The sequence below is a fragment of the Rattus norvegicus genome, chromosome 4, assembly GCF_021556685.1.
Source record: "Rattus norvegicus strain SHRSP/BbbUtx chromosome 4, alternate assembly SHRSP_T2T, whole genome shotgun sequence".
NCBI classification, from domain to species: domain Eukaryota; kingdom Metazoa; phylum Chordata; class Mammalia; order Rodentia; family Muridae; genus Rattus; species Rattus norvegicus.
Window position 1 is genome coordinate 183,533,000 of NC_141537.1, and position 17,688 is coordinate 183,550,687.

At 43.3% G+C, this 17,688-nt stretch overlaps 1 protein-coding gene across 2 annotated transcripts in view; it reads right to left on the minus strand.

Moving 5' to 3' along the window:
- The window catches only part of LOC120102440 (uncharacterized), a 190,629-nt gene that overhangs the window by 16,017 nt on the left and 156,924 nt on the right, over nt 1-17,688 (minus strand). For both annotated transcript variants that reach the window (XM_087659838.1, XM_087659837.1), the window contains one exon: nt 4,184-4,304. In XM_087659838.1, coding sequence (XP_087515964.1) covers nt 4,184-4,304 — 121 coding nt within the window. The remainder of the gene's footprint in view (nt 1-4,183; nt 4,305-17,688) is intronic.

The following is a 17,688-nucleotide window of genomic DNA, read 5'->3' on the forward strand; positions in this document are numbered from 1 at the left end:
AGATTCCACCTTACACCAATCAGAATGTCTAAGATTAACACCTCAGGTAACAGCACCATGTTGGTGAGGATGTGAAGAAAGAACACTCCTCCATTGCTGGTGGGATTGCAAACTGGTACAACCACTCTGGAAATCAATTTGGAGGTTCCTCAGAAAATTGGAAATAGATTTACCTAAAGACCCAGCAATACCACTCTTGGGAATATACCAGCCTTATTTGTGATAGCCAGAAGCTGGAAACAACCCAGATGTCCCACAACAGAAGAATGGATACAGAAAATGTGGTTCATTTACACAATGGAGTACTACTCAGTTATTAAGAACGAGGACATCCTGAATGTTGCAGGCAAATGGAAGGAACTAAAAAATATCATCCTGAGTGAGGTAACTCAGACCCAAATCCACTAATAAGTGGATATTAGCTAAAAAAAAAAAAGTACAAAATACCCAAGATACAGTCCACATAACTCAAAAAGGTCAAGAAGCTGAAGAGCCCAAGTGGCGATACCTCAGTCCCACTTGGGAGGGACAAGAAAGCAACCACAAGGGAGAGAGGGGAGGACCTGGGAGGGAAAGGGGACAGAGGAGGGCTATGGGGGGGGGGGAGAGGGGAACATGATTTACTATTGGGTGGGAGGAAAGGACTGAAGTCCCAAGGGCCAACAGAAAGAATGGAAACAGGCAACCTTGGGAGACAGGAGGTTGGGAGGACTTTCCAGAATGTACCAGAGAACCGGGAGGTCAGAGACTCTCAGGACTCAAAGAGGGGGACCCTATATGAAATTCCCTACAGTGGGGAGAGGAAACTTGTAGAGGCCACCTCCAGCAGAAAGACAGGGCATCAAGTGAGGGAGGAGGTTGCTATCCCACAGTCAAAACTCTAACCCATAATTGTTCCTGTCTAAAAGAACTTTAGGGATGGAAATGGAGAGAAGTCTGAGGAAAAGAAGGTCCAGTGACAGGCCCAAAGTAGGATCCAGCTCAAGAGGAGGCCCCAAGGCCTGACACCATTACCGAGGCTATGGAATGCTCACAAAACAGGACCTATCATGACTGCCCTCTGAAAGACCCAACAAGCAGCTGAAAGAGTCAGGTGCAGATATGTGCACCCAACCAATGAACAGAAGATGCTGACCCCTGTGGTTGAATTAGGGGAAAACTGGAGGAAACTGAGGAGGAAGGTGACCCAGTAAGAGGACCAGCAGTCTCAATTAACCTGGACCCCTGAGATCTCTCAGACACTAGATAATCAACCAGGCAGCATACACCAGCTGTTATGAGGCCCCCAACAAATATACAGCAGAGGACTACTGGATCTGGGTTCAGTCAGAGAAGATGCACCTAACCCTCAAGAAACTAGAGGCACCAGGGAGTTTAGAGGTCTGGTGTGGTGGTGGTGGGGGACATCCTCATGGAGACAGGGAGTGCAGGGAGGAGGTATGGGATGTGGAACAGTCGGAGGGTGGACCGGGAGGGGAATAAAATCTGGAGTGTAAAGATAGATAGATAGATAGATAGATAGATAGATAGATAGATAGATAGATAGATAGATAATGCCCCCTGGTGAAATGCTGGCTGGTAGCCTTGACCCATCTCTAAACCTATAGCCATAGTGAACAACACATATGGCTTTTTCTAATAATGCTGCTCTACGTAGGCAAGAATGTCACACAGAGCACACCTTGCCAAAAAACGTCCTGTGAATTCCTGAACTATGTCCCTTCCAAACCCAGAACTCCGCTGAGGCAGAAGCCTTAATGCAAGAATGAAATGGGAATCGATGGGATAGATTCTTGTCTATGCTTCACTCATTCTGCAAGTTTAGCTGACCACTGTAGTAGGTACTTTTCTCATTAGGACAACATTCCTGGCAAAGACAACTTAGGACAAAAAGGGTTTATTTTGGCTCACAATTTGAGAGCACAGCCCATCAGCCAGGTGTGGGCCAGCTGGTCACTTTGCTTATGTAGTCAAGAAACTAAGACTGAGATAAAACAGCTCATTTCCCCCCTTTTATTCAGTCTGGGATCCCAAACTACGAAATAAGGCTGCCTACTTTGGGGATTCATGCTTGAATTTCCTACTTCGGTTAAACCTTGCTGGAAAATCCCTCCTAGATATACCTAAAAGCATGTCTCCTAGGCAACCCTGAACCCTAACAAGTTGACAAGACCAACCCTCAGAAGTATCTACCAAGTGTCTAGAAATCACTCAGAAGATGGCGGTAATGAAGACTGTGTTGAGGGTATGTTGGTACACAATGGGACAAACTTTACATTATGGGAAAGTCCACCCCAGGAGAGGTGGCCCCAGGACAGGACCAACATTGCTACACCAGACAGAGTAACTTGTGACATCTCTTTCAAACAGAACAATGTTTGAGTCAGATGTCAACGAAATGAGAAAGGCAAGCATAGGAAAAACAACAAAAACTCTCAAGGAAAATAAATGTTTCACATAAACGCAGGAAGACTGTAGTTCACCTCATAGCGAATGCTATCTCCTGGACAGACGGTGGTACTACGAGCACAGCAGTCCAACGTTTTCTGCAGATGCTTGAAGCATCCATCTCATGCTCAGTAACTGATCTCATACTGCAAGTTAGCTGTCTATGGCCAACCTGAGACACATAAACCCTGTCTCAAAAAACACATAAATTAGTAAAAATGTACTAATTATCTTCTCTAGAATAATCATACATTTTAAGTACTATCAAGAAAGGCAATGAGCGGACAGAATTATAATCACTCCCTCCCCCTTCTCTCTCCATCCTATCTTGAAAAATCACACCCAACAGAAGGTAGAATTCATCCCAAGTGGATGACCCCAGCCTTAAAACCTCCCTTCTATGGAGCGAAATTTCACAAAAGAAAACTGTCATGGAGATTAGTGTCAACTATGAGATTGCACATCAAAGCTCTTACATGAAAATCTGTTTCCAACGTCTTAAATTACAGTTTGTAAATCATAATCGGTAAAACTGGCAGTTAATTTTAAAGCGTTGCATAAGATCATGTGGACGTGAGGAAGGCAGTAGAGCTTAACCGTCAGCTCCCCAAACCGGGGCGGTGTGATGCACCCTGTATAAGAGTGAAGACTCATTTCATCTCTTCATGGTTAGTAACACTTTGCCTAAATGCTTACTGGTTGGACCTCAGCACTGTCGGTTTTTGCAGAGATTACAGGATTCTCTACGGATTTTCACTCAGCTTGTGAAGGTACCAAAAGGTTTCCTGCCTCTGAACCCTCAGGATGTTGAGTCTTGGTGGCGCTCAGGTACTTCTCGAGTTCCCTGACAAGCTGGTGGAGAGTTTTACTTAGCAGGATGCAATCTACTCACAAAACCTCCCCTTTGCCTTTAGCTGAGCATTTTCCAGGGCAATACCAGTGGCTGCAGAGTTATTTCTGCAAAGCTCTGCAGGATGCCAGGGGCCGCGTGACTAGGTCATCCCACTGCAGGGTATGCTCCAAGGAGAGCTAAGGCCTGTGCCAGGGACAGGTCTGGCTGTCTATGAAAGATGAACAAATTTCAAACACAATGTATTGACCCGTGAGGCACATGCTGTGTGGCAGCAAAAGAAAGCTGGCTATTCTAACACTGGGGTCTTATTGGAATGGCTGGTTGCATCTACACTGCTGACTAAGAGGGACCTCGGGGTTTCTGTTAATACTTTGTCAGTAGAGATTCTGCCATTGGTGCCACAAGGAACCATCAGGTCACCTCCTGAATTTTTGTCTGTGGCCATAATAGAGATGCTGTGGCTGAGTTAGTAATGCTATTCCGGTCCCTTAGTGGTCTTCACAGCCCTTGGAGGCCAGGGAACCAGGGTGCAGAGGCACAGCACTGGGTGCCCGCTGCTTTGCACCAAGCGTTGAAACACAGTGTGAACCCAGGATGCTGGGCTAACTTATGTGTGTTCTCCTGGGATCTCCAGATTCTGAGTGCGGCTCACACACCTCCTTGTACCTGAGCATCTTTCAATCTGCCTCTTCTCCTACGACCTTATTGTCAGTGTGGACCGCTGATGACCATCTCCACGTCACACGGGCCCAGGCCACAACCAGGCTCCCTGAGTCAGACTGAGCACTTAAAGAAGACTCCCGGAGGCCGTCTACATGCTGGTTTCAGCAGAGCTACTTCGCGAAGCATCAAGAGCAGCTGAGAGCAGCCCCTGCTGCCTACCTGGATACTCCCTGGAGAAAGGAAACTTCTCATTTTGACACGAAGCGTTTTCATGATGGTTCGCACCAAGGTTGCTTGTTCCCAAAGCCATTTGGCCTCGGAGGAGTTGGCTATCACAGACCTGAAAAATAAAAGGCATTCCATCCCCCGTACCCCTTTTTAATTAGTCAAATTAGTACTCGTAGCATCGATTTTTCTATTCTGTTTGTCTTGTTGTACAAAAACGACGTCTAGCTATGTTGTCCACACCGGCCTTGAATTTGCCTTCCCGCTGCTGCCTCAACCTCCCTCCCAAGTGCTGGACTTATAAGTGGCAGCACACACACGGTCTGTTCTGTACCAGGCACACGTTAAGTGTACTCTTGGGGCTTCCCCGGGGAGGAGGCCATCCTTCTGTTCTGCTCCACTGTGTGTCAGTCATTGCTGACTCTGACTGTCAGATGGCCATTAAGTTATACCTATAGGCTGCTTTTCCAAGGAGTCACTCATTCACTGCGCATGTGTACAGTCACTGTGAGGGCCTTCCTGGTGTCACATGACCCACTCTCCAATCACAGCGATCCCCAGAATGACCTCCTCTAGCATCCCTGTTTAAATGAAGTTTTTGTTGCTGCCTTTAAGTGCTGGTAATTTTTTTTCTAGGATTTTATGAGTAATACGGTTATTTCAGTTAAAATCTTCAGCAACATCCTCCTTGGAAATCTCTTTCAAGGAAAAGTGAGTTTAGGAAGAAGGCTCTTAGCCTGTATGCTTTTTCAAATCAAAGAATAAGAGAAATTTTACACTAAAGCATTGACTGATGAGCGTTGAAGAGATGGCTCAGAGGAAAAAACCTTTGCATCCTAAGCCCACCAACCCACTCCAATCCTGGGAACCCACATCAAAGTAGAATGAGTGAACAGACTTCACAGGCTGTCCTCTGAACTCCAAAGCCTTCTGAGGCACATGTCTACCCACCCACATGATAACAGAAAACGATTTTATGTAAGAATAAGTAAAATGTAATAAAGCGTTGACTGTTTAATTGGCTCGTATTTAATCCCAAGATTGACCTTCATATAGTGTCTCTGCTGGAGCACCCCCCACTCAAATCATAGGGATGGTGAATTTGAATATCCCAGAGTGCTTTGCACTTGTGAAGACGTGTTATCGGGATTGCTCAAAGAAAACTGCATCTTTATGGGGACCCAGAGCTCTAAAAGTCCCTTTGCAGCAAAGAATGCACCTCGCTATGCACAAGGTGTAATGTGGTATGTTACCTCAGGCCACTCAAACCAGTGGAGAGCTGTGCCACGTTGAAAGACCTTGGTTCCATCCAGTGAGAAGTGGGGAGGCATCAGCGGGTAAGAGACGTCTCATCTTTCACTGCATGCCAGTGTGAGCCCGTGTCTATCTGGGGAGAGTAGGTCTACGGCATTAAGCCATTTTCAAAATTACTCGACCCCACACCTGTGTGCGTGTGGAGGTCAGAGGTCAGAGGTCAGGGCTGGGCATCTTCCTCAATCTTTCTCCACCTTGTTTTGAGACAGGGTCTCTCACTGAAGCTGGAGCTTTCCAGTTTGCCTAGGCTGGCCAACCAGTCAATCGTGGATATCATTCTGTCTCTGCCTCACCCATGCTGGGATCACAGACACATTTCCACATCCCGTTTCCCACATGGGCTCCAGTAGATCTAGTTCGGGTCTTCATGCTTCTAACACAAGCACTTACAGACAGTGCCATCTCATCAGCGCTCAGTTCATTTCTCTTTGCAAGTGTAAAGGAACATTCCGGCTTTGCTGCTTAATTATTCATTACATAGTAAAACACATCAGGAAGTTCCAATGTTGCAGGCTGCTTTCTCAGGGTAATCTATGTCAGCAAGGTAAATGCTGCCATCTACGTTGTTAAGAAGTTTAATGATATTTATCTGGGACTTCCTGTGTGTTATTTTTTTTAACGCCTGTATGTTTAACTAACTCCTAGAAAAACTATTTAAAAACCTTGCCTGTCTCCCTAAAATTGAGCATTCTATTGGCTTCTGGGTCCCTCCCCTCCCACTTTTATTTTTTTAAAAACTAGCTTTATTGAGACATAACTTGTGTACAACACAATTTAGCCACCTAAGGTGTCTTCATATTCTAGACCGACCAACACTGCATTTTTATTCCCGCTAACAGCATTCAGTGTAGATCCTGGGCAGACTCCCAGCTTGGAGGTGCCCCCAGGGAGTTTAGGCTGAAGCAGAGCTGTTGGTGAGTGGATCTTGGCACCATTTTGAGGTTTTTCCTTAGGATATAAGATTGTGGACAGTGCCTCACTTTGTACGGATGCTTAAATCTGATTCAAATGGAGCCTGTCAAAGAGCTAACTCTAGTTCTTAGAAGAAACATGAAAGTTAAGCTCTTGGTTTTTAGAGGACACACTGAAACAGGCTGAAATCTGGAAGGCAGAGAGATAAAACGGGAGAAAACAAATCATGCAAAAACACCAATTTGAGATATTGGTCTTTGCTGCTGGACTTTGAGCCGCTGACCCACAGAAGCATAAATCGCTTACGGGGAATAGAATAAAAACCTAGAGCTATCTAAATGTGAATTAGTCCTGCTTTCTGATCACCTCTCCTGCTCAGAGATGCTAGCTCAGGGGAACACAAACAAAATTTAATATTTTTCTTGAGACATAGTTGGGAGGGTGCTTTGCCCCAAAGAGGAAATGAAATTGTAAAATGGAGATGTAAACAAGTTCTGGGTGGTAAGCTCTATGGGAAGTAAAAGAAAGTGATCGGAATGAGGAACTCCAGACAGGGATTCGACCTTAGGTCATAGGTCATTGTCCAGCTTTGGTGTCAAAGTCTGGGAAGTAAGAGTTAGGGATATCGGGAAAGTAACAGAGTGCTATTGTCATGGAAGACAATTCTTACAAAAGACCCTTCTACAGCTGACTTCAGTGAAGGAGTATAAGGGAAAAGAAGTCACAACCTGGTTTTGTTTGACATTTTTTATCGCATTCTCCCTATCCCTCTCCCTCTCCTTCTCCCTCTCCCTCTCCTTTTTCCTTCCCCCTTTCTCTTTCTTCTTGAAATTACACTTAGATACAATAATAAAAAGGTTATTAGAAATTTATGTGAATTGAAAAGGGAAGATGATAGTGTTGATTTCTTTCTTGGATAATAGTAAAAAAAAAATAGCTTAGAAGAGATTCCGCTGCCCCTGACATGCTGTGTGAGTTGTACTGAAGCTTCAAGACCTCTTCCCTGAGCATGAGATATCTGCACAGGTAGGCCCTGAGATATAGCTTTCCTGAGAAAAACCTGTAGACTTATTTTAATCCAGCAACTAGGCTGATCACATCCAAAGACCTTTTATGTGATCTGGCTGTAATGCAGACACACCCCTAGTATGCACCTTTAATCCCAAACAATGAAGGTAAAGTGAGTTTGTAGAAGGAAGTACCTATGTTTGAAAGTGATGTCTAATCAAGAGGCAGACAAAGTGACAAATCAGAGAAAGAAATGACAAAATAAGATATGCTCGACCTCATGAGAACAGAGAGGAAAGAAGGTTATTTAAGAGGGAGCAGCACAGAGGGAGAGAGGAGGAGGCAGCTTTCAGAAACAGGTTGCAGAGAGAGAGAATAAGCTAGATACAGGTGAAGACAGAATAAGCCAGAGAATGAGAAGAACCCAGAAGATTAAAACAGATTGCTAAAGTTAGTATGAGGCTAAGTAGAACAATTGGGTCAGAAGCTGAGAGAAGCAAGTTTGAATCAGTCAGCTTGGAGAGGAGTTTGAACCAGAACAGCTGAGTTAAACAGCCAGTCAGAGATCAGAAAGAACTAGAAACAGTGAATTTATTCAGCAATAAACCTTGGAGACTACCACTACTACAGGAAACTAAAACTTACATTTACAAGGACCAGAGGAAAAACCTCCACATGTCTCCCTGAAACTTGAAATCCATTTTTCATTTTATTATAGATCTCCCTGACCCTCCACATGCATACATAGGCATCAGAGCCCAGTTTTCCAGCTTTTCTCTTGTCTGGGCTCTAAGTAGAATGTTGAAAAGCAGCAGTACCTTGAATAAATATGTCCTTAGAAAGAATGAGAGGCCATAAAACCAATAGCAATAGAATAAAGTACCCAATGCCCGGAGTCCTGGAGTCCCAATAAATATCACAATAACTGCTTTCCAGTATCTTCAACTCTCTTTGTTTCCTTGGGAATTGTCTTCATAGCAAGATGGAGTTTCTGCTTCAGAAGCTACTCTTTGTCCTTAGGTTCTCTCTCAAAGCATCTGGTTTCTGGATTTGATTTTATTTTTAACTTAAAAATTTGTATTTAAAATACCTTTGAAGTAAGGTAGTGATGTATGCTCTGTGTTTGCATGTGTGTGTATGCATGTATGCGCATGTGTGTACATGTGTGTGCATGTGTGTGTACATGTGTGTACATAATTTCATACTCTTCATATTATATTCTATCATGAGAGCTGGGGCTATATTTTTAGTGTAAAACTTGCTTCACAACCATGATAAGTACTAACTATACAAGACTTGCTCCATAATTAACCAACAATGCTCCACTTAGTAGGCCTGAAGAAATCACAAGCACACAGAGATAGACACACGTGCATCCACATAATTGCTGTAAAGCATGGATCTCTCTGTGAATACAGCCCTAGGCGCAGTGTAGTCAGGCAACAGAGGGGGCCCATCATACCACATGATACATTAACTCTCTTGTGGAGAGTAGGAGAGCAAATGTGTATTTGTTCCTTGCCTTGTAGCTGTGATAAAATATCTGACAAGAGCAACTTCAGGAAGGGCTAATTTTGACTTACTGTTCCAGGGATAGCTTTCATCATGGTGAGGCGAGCAGGAGACTGCTGGTCGCACTGTGTGTACATAGAGAGGCCTAATAGCCTTCTGTCCTCTGTTTACTTACTCCAGGATTTGACCCATAGCATAGTACTACTCACACTTACAGTGGATTTCCCCACCTTAATTAATCTAACCTAGACAATCCCTTGTGAGTATACCCAGAGGCTTGCCTCCTAGGCAATTATTATAGATTAAGTCAAGTTAACAATATTCACCATCATAAAAAATAACCCACTGATTTTTAAGGACGATGCAGAAAGGGTCTTTGACAATGTAAGCTAACAGCCATGTAGATCATTGTCTATACGTGTTCAGCTAGGCGGTCCAAGGGTAGACTATCTGTGCTAATAGTCATGGTTATTATGAAATAATCAAAAATTTCAAAATTCTCAATCATCCTGATAGCCCCGAAGTGTTGAACTGAAAGTCAAAGCCAGTCTTGTTGCCATCTTAAAGATAATCAAATAACCAACGTTAGAAGAAAATCCTTCAGAAGTTGTCTAATCTCTGAAGCTCTAAACTTAAAATATCGCTTGTTAAAATCTGATTGGTAATGTTCATCTTTGTTGATAAGCATGACTCAGTGACAGCAGGAGATGCAATGTGGGTGATAACTCAGTGAGTGTGGTCTTTACCTTTCTAGCAAATATGTGGCCTGGGCCAGTACAGGAAGAAACACAAAAAATGAGTGAACATATTTCTTGTTCTGTTTCTCCATTTCACTATTTATAGAAACATTCATCTTCTTGAAAGGCATACACAAATGCCTCATAACTACTCTTCAATTCCCACCTTTTTAAACGTTGACTTTGTAGTCATTCTGCTTTCATTCTGATAATGCCACTTCTGAAGTCACCCACATGTCTAAAATTGTGTGAATAAGTACACAAGATCCCAAACTACAAACAGAAGCCACGCGCCTCTCCTAAGAATGAATATTGCCAGCTTGAACACCAGTACTGTTTCTTATTGGAATATAAACTAGCCATTATAGTAAAGTTATATATCCTGTAAGTTTGTCACCCAGATTATTACCTTGTAATGACAGTCTTAAGAAATGTCTTCCCTAAGAAAAGTCACTTTTTGGCCAATGCTGAATTTGTATTTGCTTCTTAAAGATTCACAGAGCATGTTAGGGTGTTAATTGCTTGCCTGCAATACTAGGACATAGGAGGTAAAGACGGGGATCCCCAGAGAAAGCTGGCTAGTCAAACTAGCCAAACCAATCAGCCCCAGATTCAGTAAAAGACCCTGACTCACTGTATAAAGTGGGCAGTAATCAAGGAAGATGTCAGACATTAACCTTGAGCCCTTATGTACATGAACACACATACACACACATACACAATATACATATGCTAAAACAAATTTTTGAAGAGATGATACAGTGTAGAGTCTGTCTATGCTAAATCCATCGTTTTCCAAAAAGAAACTTATAGACATGCTGTTGCACAACAAGGGGAAGAATTCTTTCCCATGTATTTTATATCCCCCAAAGCCTGAGGTTGTGCTGAAGCCAATCCTGTGTGACTGCAAAGCTGTAGACAATCCACTTTCTTAAAGGCATTTCTAGGGTTCTGCCTGGACCAGCAAGTCTGTGGGTCTAGCTGTCCCAGGCTGGTGATACCTTCCCCTTCCATGACTGGAATCACAGATAGTAGAAAGAAGTGAAATTTTAAGCCATTTATAATACATAAAACCCCAAGCTGGACTGAGGTGGCCTGTTGTTTGATACCCCCAAACATCCCACTATCAAAATGAAACACTGGTGAACGTTGCCTCAATTAGAAAACCATCTCCACAGAATATGAAAATAAATGACCACGTAGTAATCCACACCACAAGGCAAAGACGACACCAGTTTACATGCTGTAAGGCCTTACAGCAGAATGTCCTGTTTGGCCTAGAGCCTGCTGGGATGCTGACCACCTGAGGGCACAGCATTCTTTTAGGGGAAAGACTCTGCCTTAAAGAGAAAGCAAAATGTAAGATTTCTGGAAGATTTTTGTATCTCCTGACGTGTGCATTCACATGGGCATCGTAGCGTAGAGGCCAGAGGACAACATAAGGAATCTTCCCCAATCTTTCTCCACTGAAAGTTCATGGATTCAGCCAGGCTGGTTGGTCAGTGAGCTCTCTACCTCCTGGGTGCTGGGATTACAAACTGGCTCCTATGCCCAGCTTCCTGGGTAGGTGCTGAGATCTAAACCCAGGCTGAAAGCACTTTATTTACATAGCCGCCCCCCAGCTGTGCCTGGCTATATTTCAGGATCGGAACCCTGAAAACAGTTCGAAAAGTGTTTAGGCAATATGCCACGACACAAGGAAACCCCCAGACAGACAAGCTACCCAATGACGGAAGCAGCCCCAAGGGACAGCGAACCACCTGGGCTTCCATGACCAAGATGCGCAACTGAGGAGGCAGAGGATTAGTGTTGGGTTCTGAAAAGCTGAAAGATGCCCAGTGGATGGCCACTGTCTAGCTCAGCTGTTTCTGCTTCCTTTGGATTAGACACGTTTGCTATTTAATAGGTATTTTCCGTCTCTGTCACCCAGTGTTCTAAAAATAAGACAACGGGGATGGCTTTTAATGTAGAAAAGCCAGGATAAGTCCCAAGCAATAAAAACAGGATCAGAGCTTGTCAGGTTGCTGGGCGATTAAATGTCATTCTGACCCTCACCCCCACCCCATCCCGCCCCACCAGTTTAATCTGAGGACAGAAGGAATAGCGATTGAAAAGGCAGGCTACATTAGCTCACAGGCCACAGAGGGGCTTAGGGACACTACAGCCTGACAAAGAAATTACCCTGTCCCTTTGCTTTGCTCTGGACAGCTTTCGTTGGCCAAGACAGCTAACTGGAGGGACTCCATGCCCCTCCACCATACAAGAGACAGCAGTGAAGGAACAATAAACTCCAGATGCCCTCTCAGGGATGGCCAGTGGAAATCACAGTGACCGGCTCAGGCTGTGTTCTGGTTCCTGTTCTTGACAGAGTGGTGAAGAATTACTGTGCAGCTCTCTGGAAGCCCTTTAAGACTTTGTGGCAGCAGGGCTGTAATTCCAAGTTTGGGTTACTTATTTAAACTTTGTTTGTGCTAAGCTCAGTTCTCCGACAGTGCCGGCTGGATCTGAGAGGCATCCAGTGAAGACCCTGAGGCTCCCACACGGGCCATCTCCTTCATGATATGCAGTGACAGAAAACTTATCCTGAACCTTTTCTGGAAAGCAGTGACCTCTGTGAGCAGGGGGTACCCCAGCAGTTGCAGTCCTAAGGCATCAGGGAGAGACCTGGAGAGGTTCACAGCCAGACTGAGGCCTGGCCTTGACAGAGACCTTACCTCTCATGAAGCATGGTGGCCAGTGTTTACTACAGTACACCAACCCACATGCAGCCTTCTGGTTGACACTGTGAGGGTATTTTTGGTTTCTGGGGATGGGAGGTGCCTGGAAACAATATCCACTCTCTCTGGGTATTTAATTAGGTGAAAATTCCTTCAGGTTCGCCCAATCACCTGCTAGCATTGCATTACTTATGAGGCAAAGCTCAACTTCCTTTAAAGGACTCTTCCACAGCAGGTGAAAAAAAAAAAAAAAGAGCAAAACAAAACCAAACAACAAAACAAAACAAAAACCACTTTTTTTTCAATTTGTCCCAAGTATGTTCTCCTGAAATAAGCACTTTTAAAATGTACTCTGTATGAATGAGGAAGCAGCACACATTATGTGGAATTGTCTTTTACACATATATTTGAACTAGACTGTAGTTTGAGATCTTTAGACGAGACACAGGGTTGGAGGGGTGACTAAATCAAGAGCTGTGTGTCAGAACTAACATGAACTCATTTTGATTTTGTCTTCTGCAAGTATGTCACACACAATCCCGTTAGTGATTAATCTCTATTTCGTCCAGTAAAAAAAACCAAACCTGGATTCTTATTATACCAATGCTCCATTGAACTGCAGCCAGCCAGGATGTGAGCTGCCTTTGCAGACTGTGTGGATGGCTCTCCAGTTTCCCCTCTCACAGTCCTGTCCAACATTTGATTCTTTATGGCTCTTGTGATTGGGGGGAGTGGGGCGGGGAAGGTTGTAATTGAATTTTTAAAAATTCATTATAAGATACCGTATGTAATAGCCTAAATAGTTCCAATGAAGAGAACATATTTTCATTAGAAAGATGGACAATGGGATGTTAATGTGTTGATCAGAAATAGAATAAATTAGCAATCAAGAAAATAATGTCTAATCCCTGGGAATTTTAATCTTCTTAGTTAAACATTAGAAACCTAAGTGCTTAACAAACACAACAGTTTGATCATTTCCGGGCTTGTGGCTTACAGCTGCCATCGTCTCCATTAGGTGGAAACACTGTTACTCTCCTTTCATGCTCACCATTGTGAGCCTTTGGGAGGAGGTGCTCTAAACTAAAAAGGAGAGGCCAGATAAACAAGTTCAAACAAGCTGTGGCCCTGGGTTGCTACTATGTATTATATTTTATCATTTATAATGCTTTCCCCCCACCCATTAGATCATGCCACTTCACTATTCCTTAAAGCAAGATTACTGTCCCTCCTTACAAGTAAGGAGATCGTGGCTGAAAGAAATCAGTCATTTAAAACAAGCACATGGTCTGGAGAAACAGCTCAGCGCTCAAGAGCCCTTGCTGCTCTTCCAGAGGACCTGAGTTCAGTTTCCACATCTGTGTGGGGTAGATCACAACTGCAGATACCTCTAGCTCCAGGGGCCTAACATGAGTTCACCCGTACTCATGTTTTCATAACCCCACATGGACACACACAGTACAAATAATTAAAAATAAATCTTAAGAAATAAAAACCATATCAGTAAGATGACATGCCGATGGACAATAGACCCAAGAAAGGTGTTTAACGTCACTAGCTGTGTCAGAGGCATGCAAATTAAAACTGCACTGAAGTCGTGTCTCCTTCTGGTCAGAATGGCAGTCATTAAGAAAACAAATAACAAATCCTGGTGACAATATGGCACCCAGGGAGTCCTTATAGGCTGTTGCTGGGTATACAGACTAATACACCCTCTGCGGAAATCCATAGGGAGGTTCATTAAAAACTGAACAGCCCAAGCTATACCTCCTGGTTCTTAGCTAAAAGATTCTAAGTGGAACTTATTTGCCCATCCATGTTAATTGCTACACTGTTCGCAACAGCCAATGACCTACATATCTATCCTGAGAGGAATGGACAAAGAAAGTACGGTCCATGAATTCGACTGGAGGGCATCCTATTAAGTAAGTTAAAGCAGATTCAGAGAGACAAATAGTACATGTTCCCTTTCATTGTGAGTCCCGGATTTTATATGAGTTCGTGAAATCATAAATACATACGAAGCATGAAAGATTCTAAGCTCTCTAAGACATCAAGAGAGACTGAAGGGCAGGGCAGGAAGTGGAGAACAGGGACTGAGGGACACACTCCAGGGACACTGTATTCTGTGAAACTATCCCCAGGACATTTTATGATAGAACTTATACCCAGTCCTATGCACAGTTAAATATATGCCAATAGCATTTTGATATATATCATTACTACACCAATAACATCGTTAAAAAGTGCTGTTCAGGGGCTGGAGAGATGGTGTCAGTTCCAGGATATCTGAGCCCTCTTTTGACCTCCATGAACATCAGGCACACACGTGGTGAGCATAAATACATGTAGGAAAAACACTTGTACAAATAAAACAAAATAAATCTAATTTTTTAAAAAATAAAGTAATATTAATAAAATAGCAAGGAGCAAATATCCTGAGGAAATTTTTGATTTTCAAAAATACAACACAATTAAACTTTTGAGGATAATACTCAACTAGGGAAATGGCAAGTGTACAGCTACTAACTCTTCCATTGGGATAATGGCTTCGTTTCATTTGGCTGGTCAATTTGTTCAGCTTTTAGAAACCAATTCTCAAAGGCAGAAGTTATATAAATTCAAAATTTCAGGAAACTGGAAGTCCAAAATTTCATTTGTAAGTAGAAAATTTGTTTCTTACCCTATGATATCATTACTATATCCTTGAAAAGCATGCCATTATGGAAAAGTTGTTAGAGAAGGAAATGTTTGGAAATTCCTAGAATTCGGTTTCCTGAGTATTTGGGGAAAATAATTGAAAAAGTCCAGACTCAGACAACTAGCACAGGTTTCCTCTCATGTGTGGAAACTGAACTGGAGGGAGTGGCCTGGAAATAGAAGGAAAACTGTCTAGGGAGAGGGAGGGTGCCAGGTGGAGGGAGGGATAGGGTGGGAGAGGGGTATCTGGCATTGAACATCAAGGGGTGTGTGTGTGTGTGTGTGTGTGTGTGTGTGTGTGTAAACATATTAACCTTATCGATTTGTGCAATAATATATATACGCTATAAAATACAACAGAAATTCATTTATTACTTATAACTTCAACCAAAAGCCCACGGAATAGTCTGGAACATAACAGAACGAGCTCGACACAGACAGTAAACAAGGATTTCTTATTGGCAAATGTATATCTATAAGGTTATAGAGACCAGAATGAATGGCAAATGTACATCTATAAAGTTACAGAGACCATAATGAAGCAAGGAACAACCTTGGACAGTGGGAACCTCATGGTCCAGGACCGAGACGGTCCTGGTGGGTAATGGGGTAGAGGCAGGCAGTGGACATAAGGTAGCAGGAACAGTGTTGAGCAGACAGCAAATTTGAGAAGGAAGAGGACAGACCCCAGTGAGTCAGCTAACATACAGTTTACCAGTGTGGCTTAGAATGCCACATGTTTGAGCTACCACTATCAGCAACTCCACATTAGCAATCTGAAGACAGTCTGTGCACATAACCAAATGCCAATGATACTTGGCACACAAAAGAGACTGAGGCCAAAATAATGCGAACTCTTACCAAATTAAAAGAAAAAGAAAGGTGCTTTGTAATTCTTTACAACCTTAGCATTTATATTCCCTAGGTCACCTGTAAAATTAATATGTTGTTTTATTTTTTAAAGCAGGGTCTCATCTATCCCAGGCTGTGCTCAGACACTCAGTGTAGACAAAGATGGTCTTGAACTCCTGATCCTCCTGACTTCACCTCTGGAGTTCAGTTGCTGGGATCACAGGCTTGCACCACCATAACTGGTTTATGCCTTGGTGGGAGCCAAGCCCAGAGTGTTGTGAATGCTAGAGAAATACATTATCAACCAAGCTACATCCCCAGCACTATCCCAGTTCACACAGAATGAACTAATGCTTGACGTTAATGTACTTGACTTAAGGAGCATCTCCTATTACTCTATCGGACTCACCATGTGGGTCAAAGACCACTCTGAAAAAGGAAGCCAGCCCCATCTGTTCCACGTATCACAGATGAGACATCAAACTCAGAAGTACATCCATCTTGAATGGTACAGCTAATGCTGAATGGGGCAGAGACATACTGACCCTGTGGCTTAATTTTGACCAAAGAGGTGGTGATTGTTATTTTGTGTCACCTTTTTTTGAGGGGCAGTTTCCTAGGAAACAGAGAGAACCTGTCACCAAACTGACTGGTTACAAAGCCTTGGCCCTGCAGTGTTCTGCTTTGCTAAAATACATAATCACAGTCTATAACAAGGAAGATTGCCCCACACAAAAGGAAAACCCGGATTTGGAGGTGTGTGTGCGTGTACGTGTGTACGTGTGTTCGTGTGTGTGTGTGTGTGTGTGTGTGTGTGTGTGTATGTGTGTGTTCATGTGCGCATGCGTGCTGGAGCTTTAAGAAAAGGATTCTGCCCTTTCCCTCTAATTCAGGCTTTAAATTATATCCGTAATGTCAGAAGCAGCACATACAGGAGAGTTTATGAGTAAAATGAGAAGAGCCCTGATTGTCCTTTAATAACTTAGAAACAAAACAAAAAGCTGAAGAAGAGACATCCGAGTGGCTCTGGAGACGTATTTAATATGCTCTAATGGAAAACATACCTGTGAAAGTAAACAGGTTAGCTTTTATTACGAGCAAATAGAACAGGGCAACAACCTGTCTTTGAAATCGGTAACTCTTGGGGCGGAAACAGGCATTGAGAACTGATTTCTGCTCCTATCTCCTTAGCCCCCCCCCCCCCCCCCCCCGTCTCCCCTCAATTATTTTCCTTCCTGCTGTGAGGATGCAGAGCTTTACCGACTCACAGAGTGTAGATGGGCAAGGTGAGGACTTGTTTCCTTCAGGAACTTCTATGAACCTCGCCAGTCAAAGTGCAGGCCATCCTGCAGTGACCTGCGTAATTAACCATTAAAAATGGCAAGTAACCGTGCCTTTTTTGCTTTCTCCACAGTGCATGCTAAAAAGCGACAATTTATTTCAAAATGACCAACGCCATTGGAACATTGGCAACACGAGGTCTTCATAAGAACTATATTTTCAAACAGAACGTGTTTTCAGTCTGGTATAAGAAGATAAAACATTTCAGATTTACTGCATGGCATATTTAAAGCTTAATTTTTTTCATTTCCCAAGAGGCACGCTTCTTCCAGAAGCACGGCTGATAAAACATGGTTTATTTTTATAATTCGGGCAGAGAGAAGCTGAAAAGCAGCTACCCAGTGCCAGTACTCTGCTACAATTAACTACCAGCGGCTTCTGCTCACTTCGTATCCATATTCTGAGG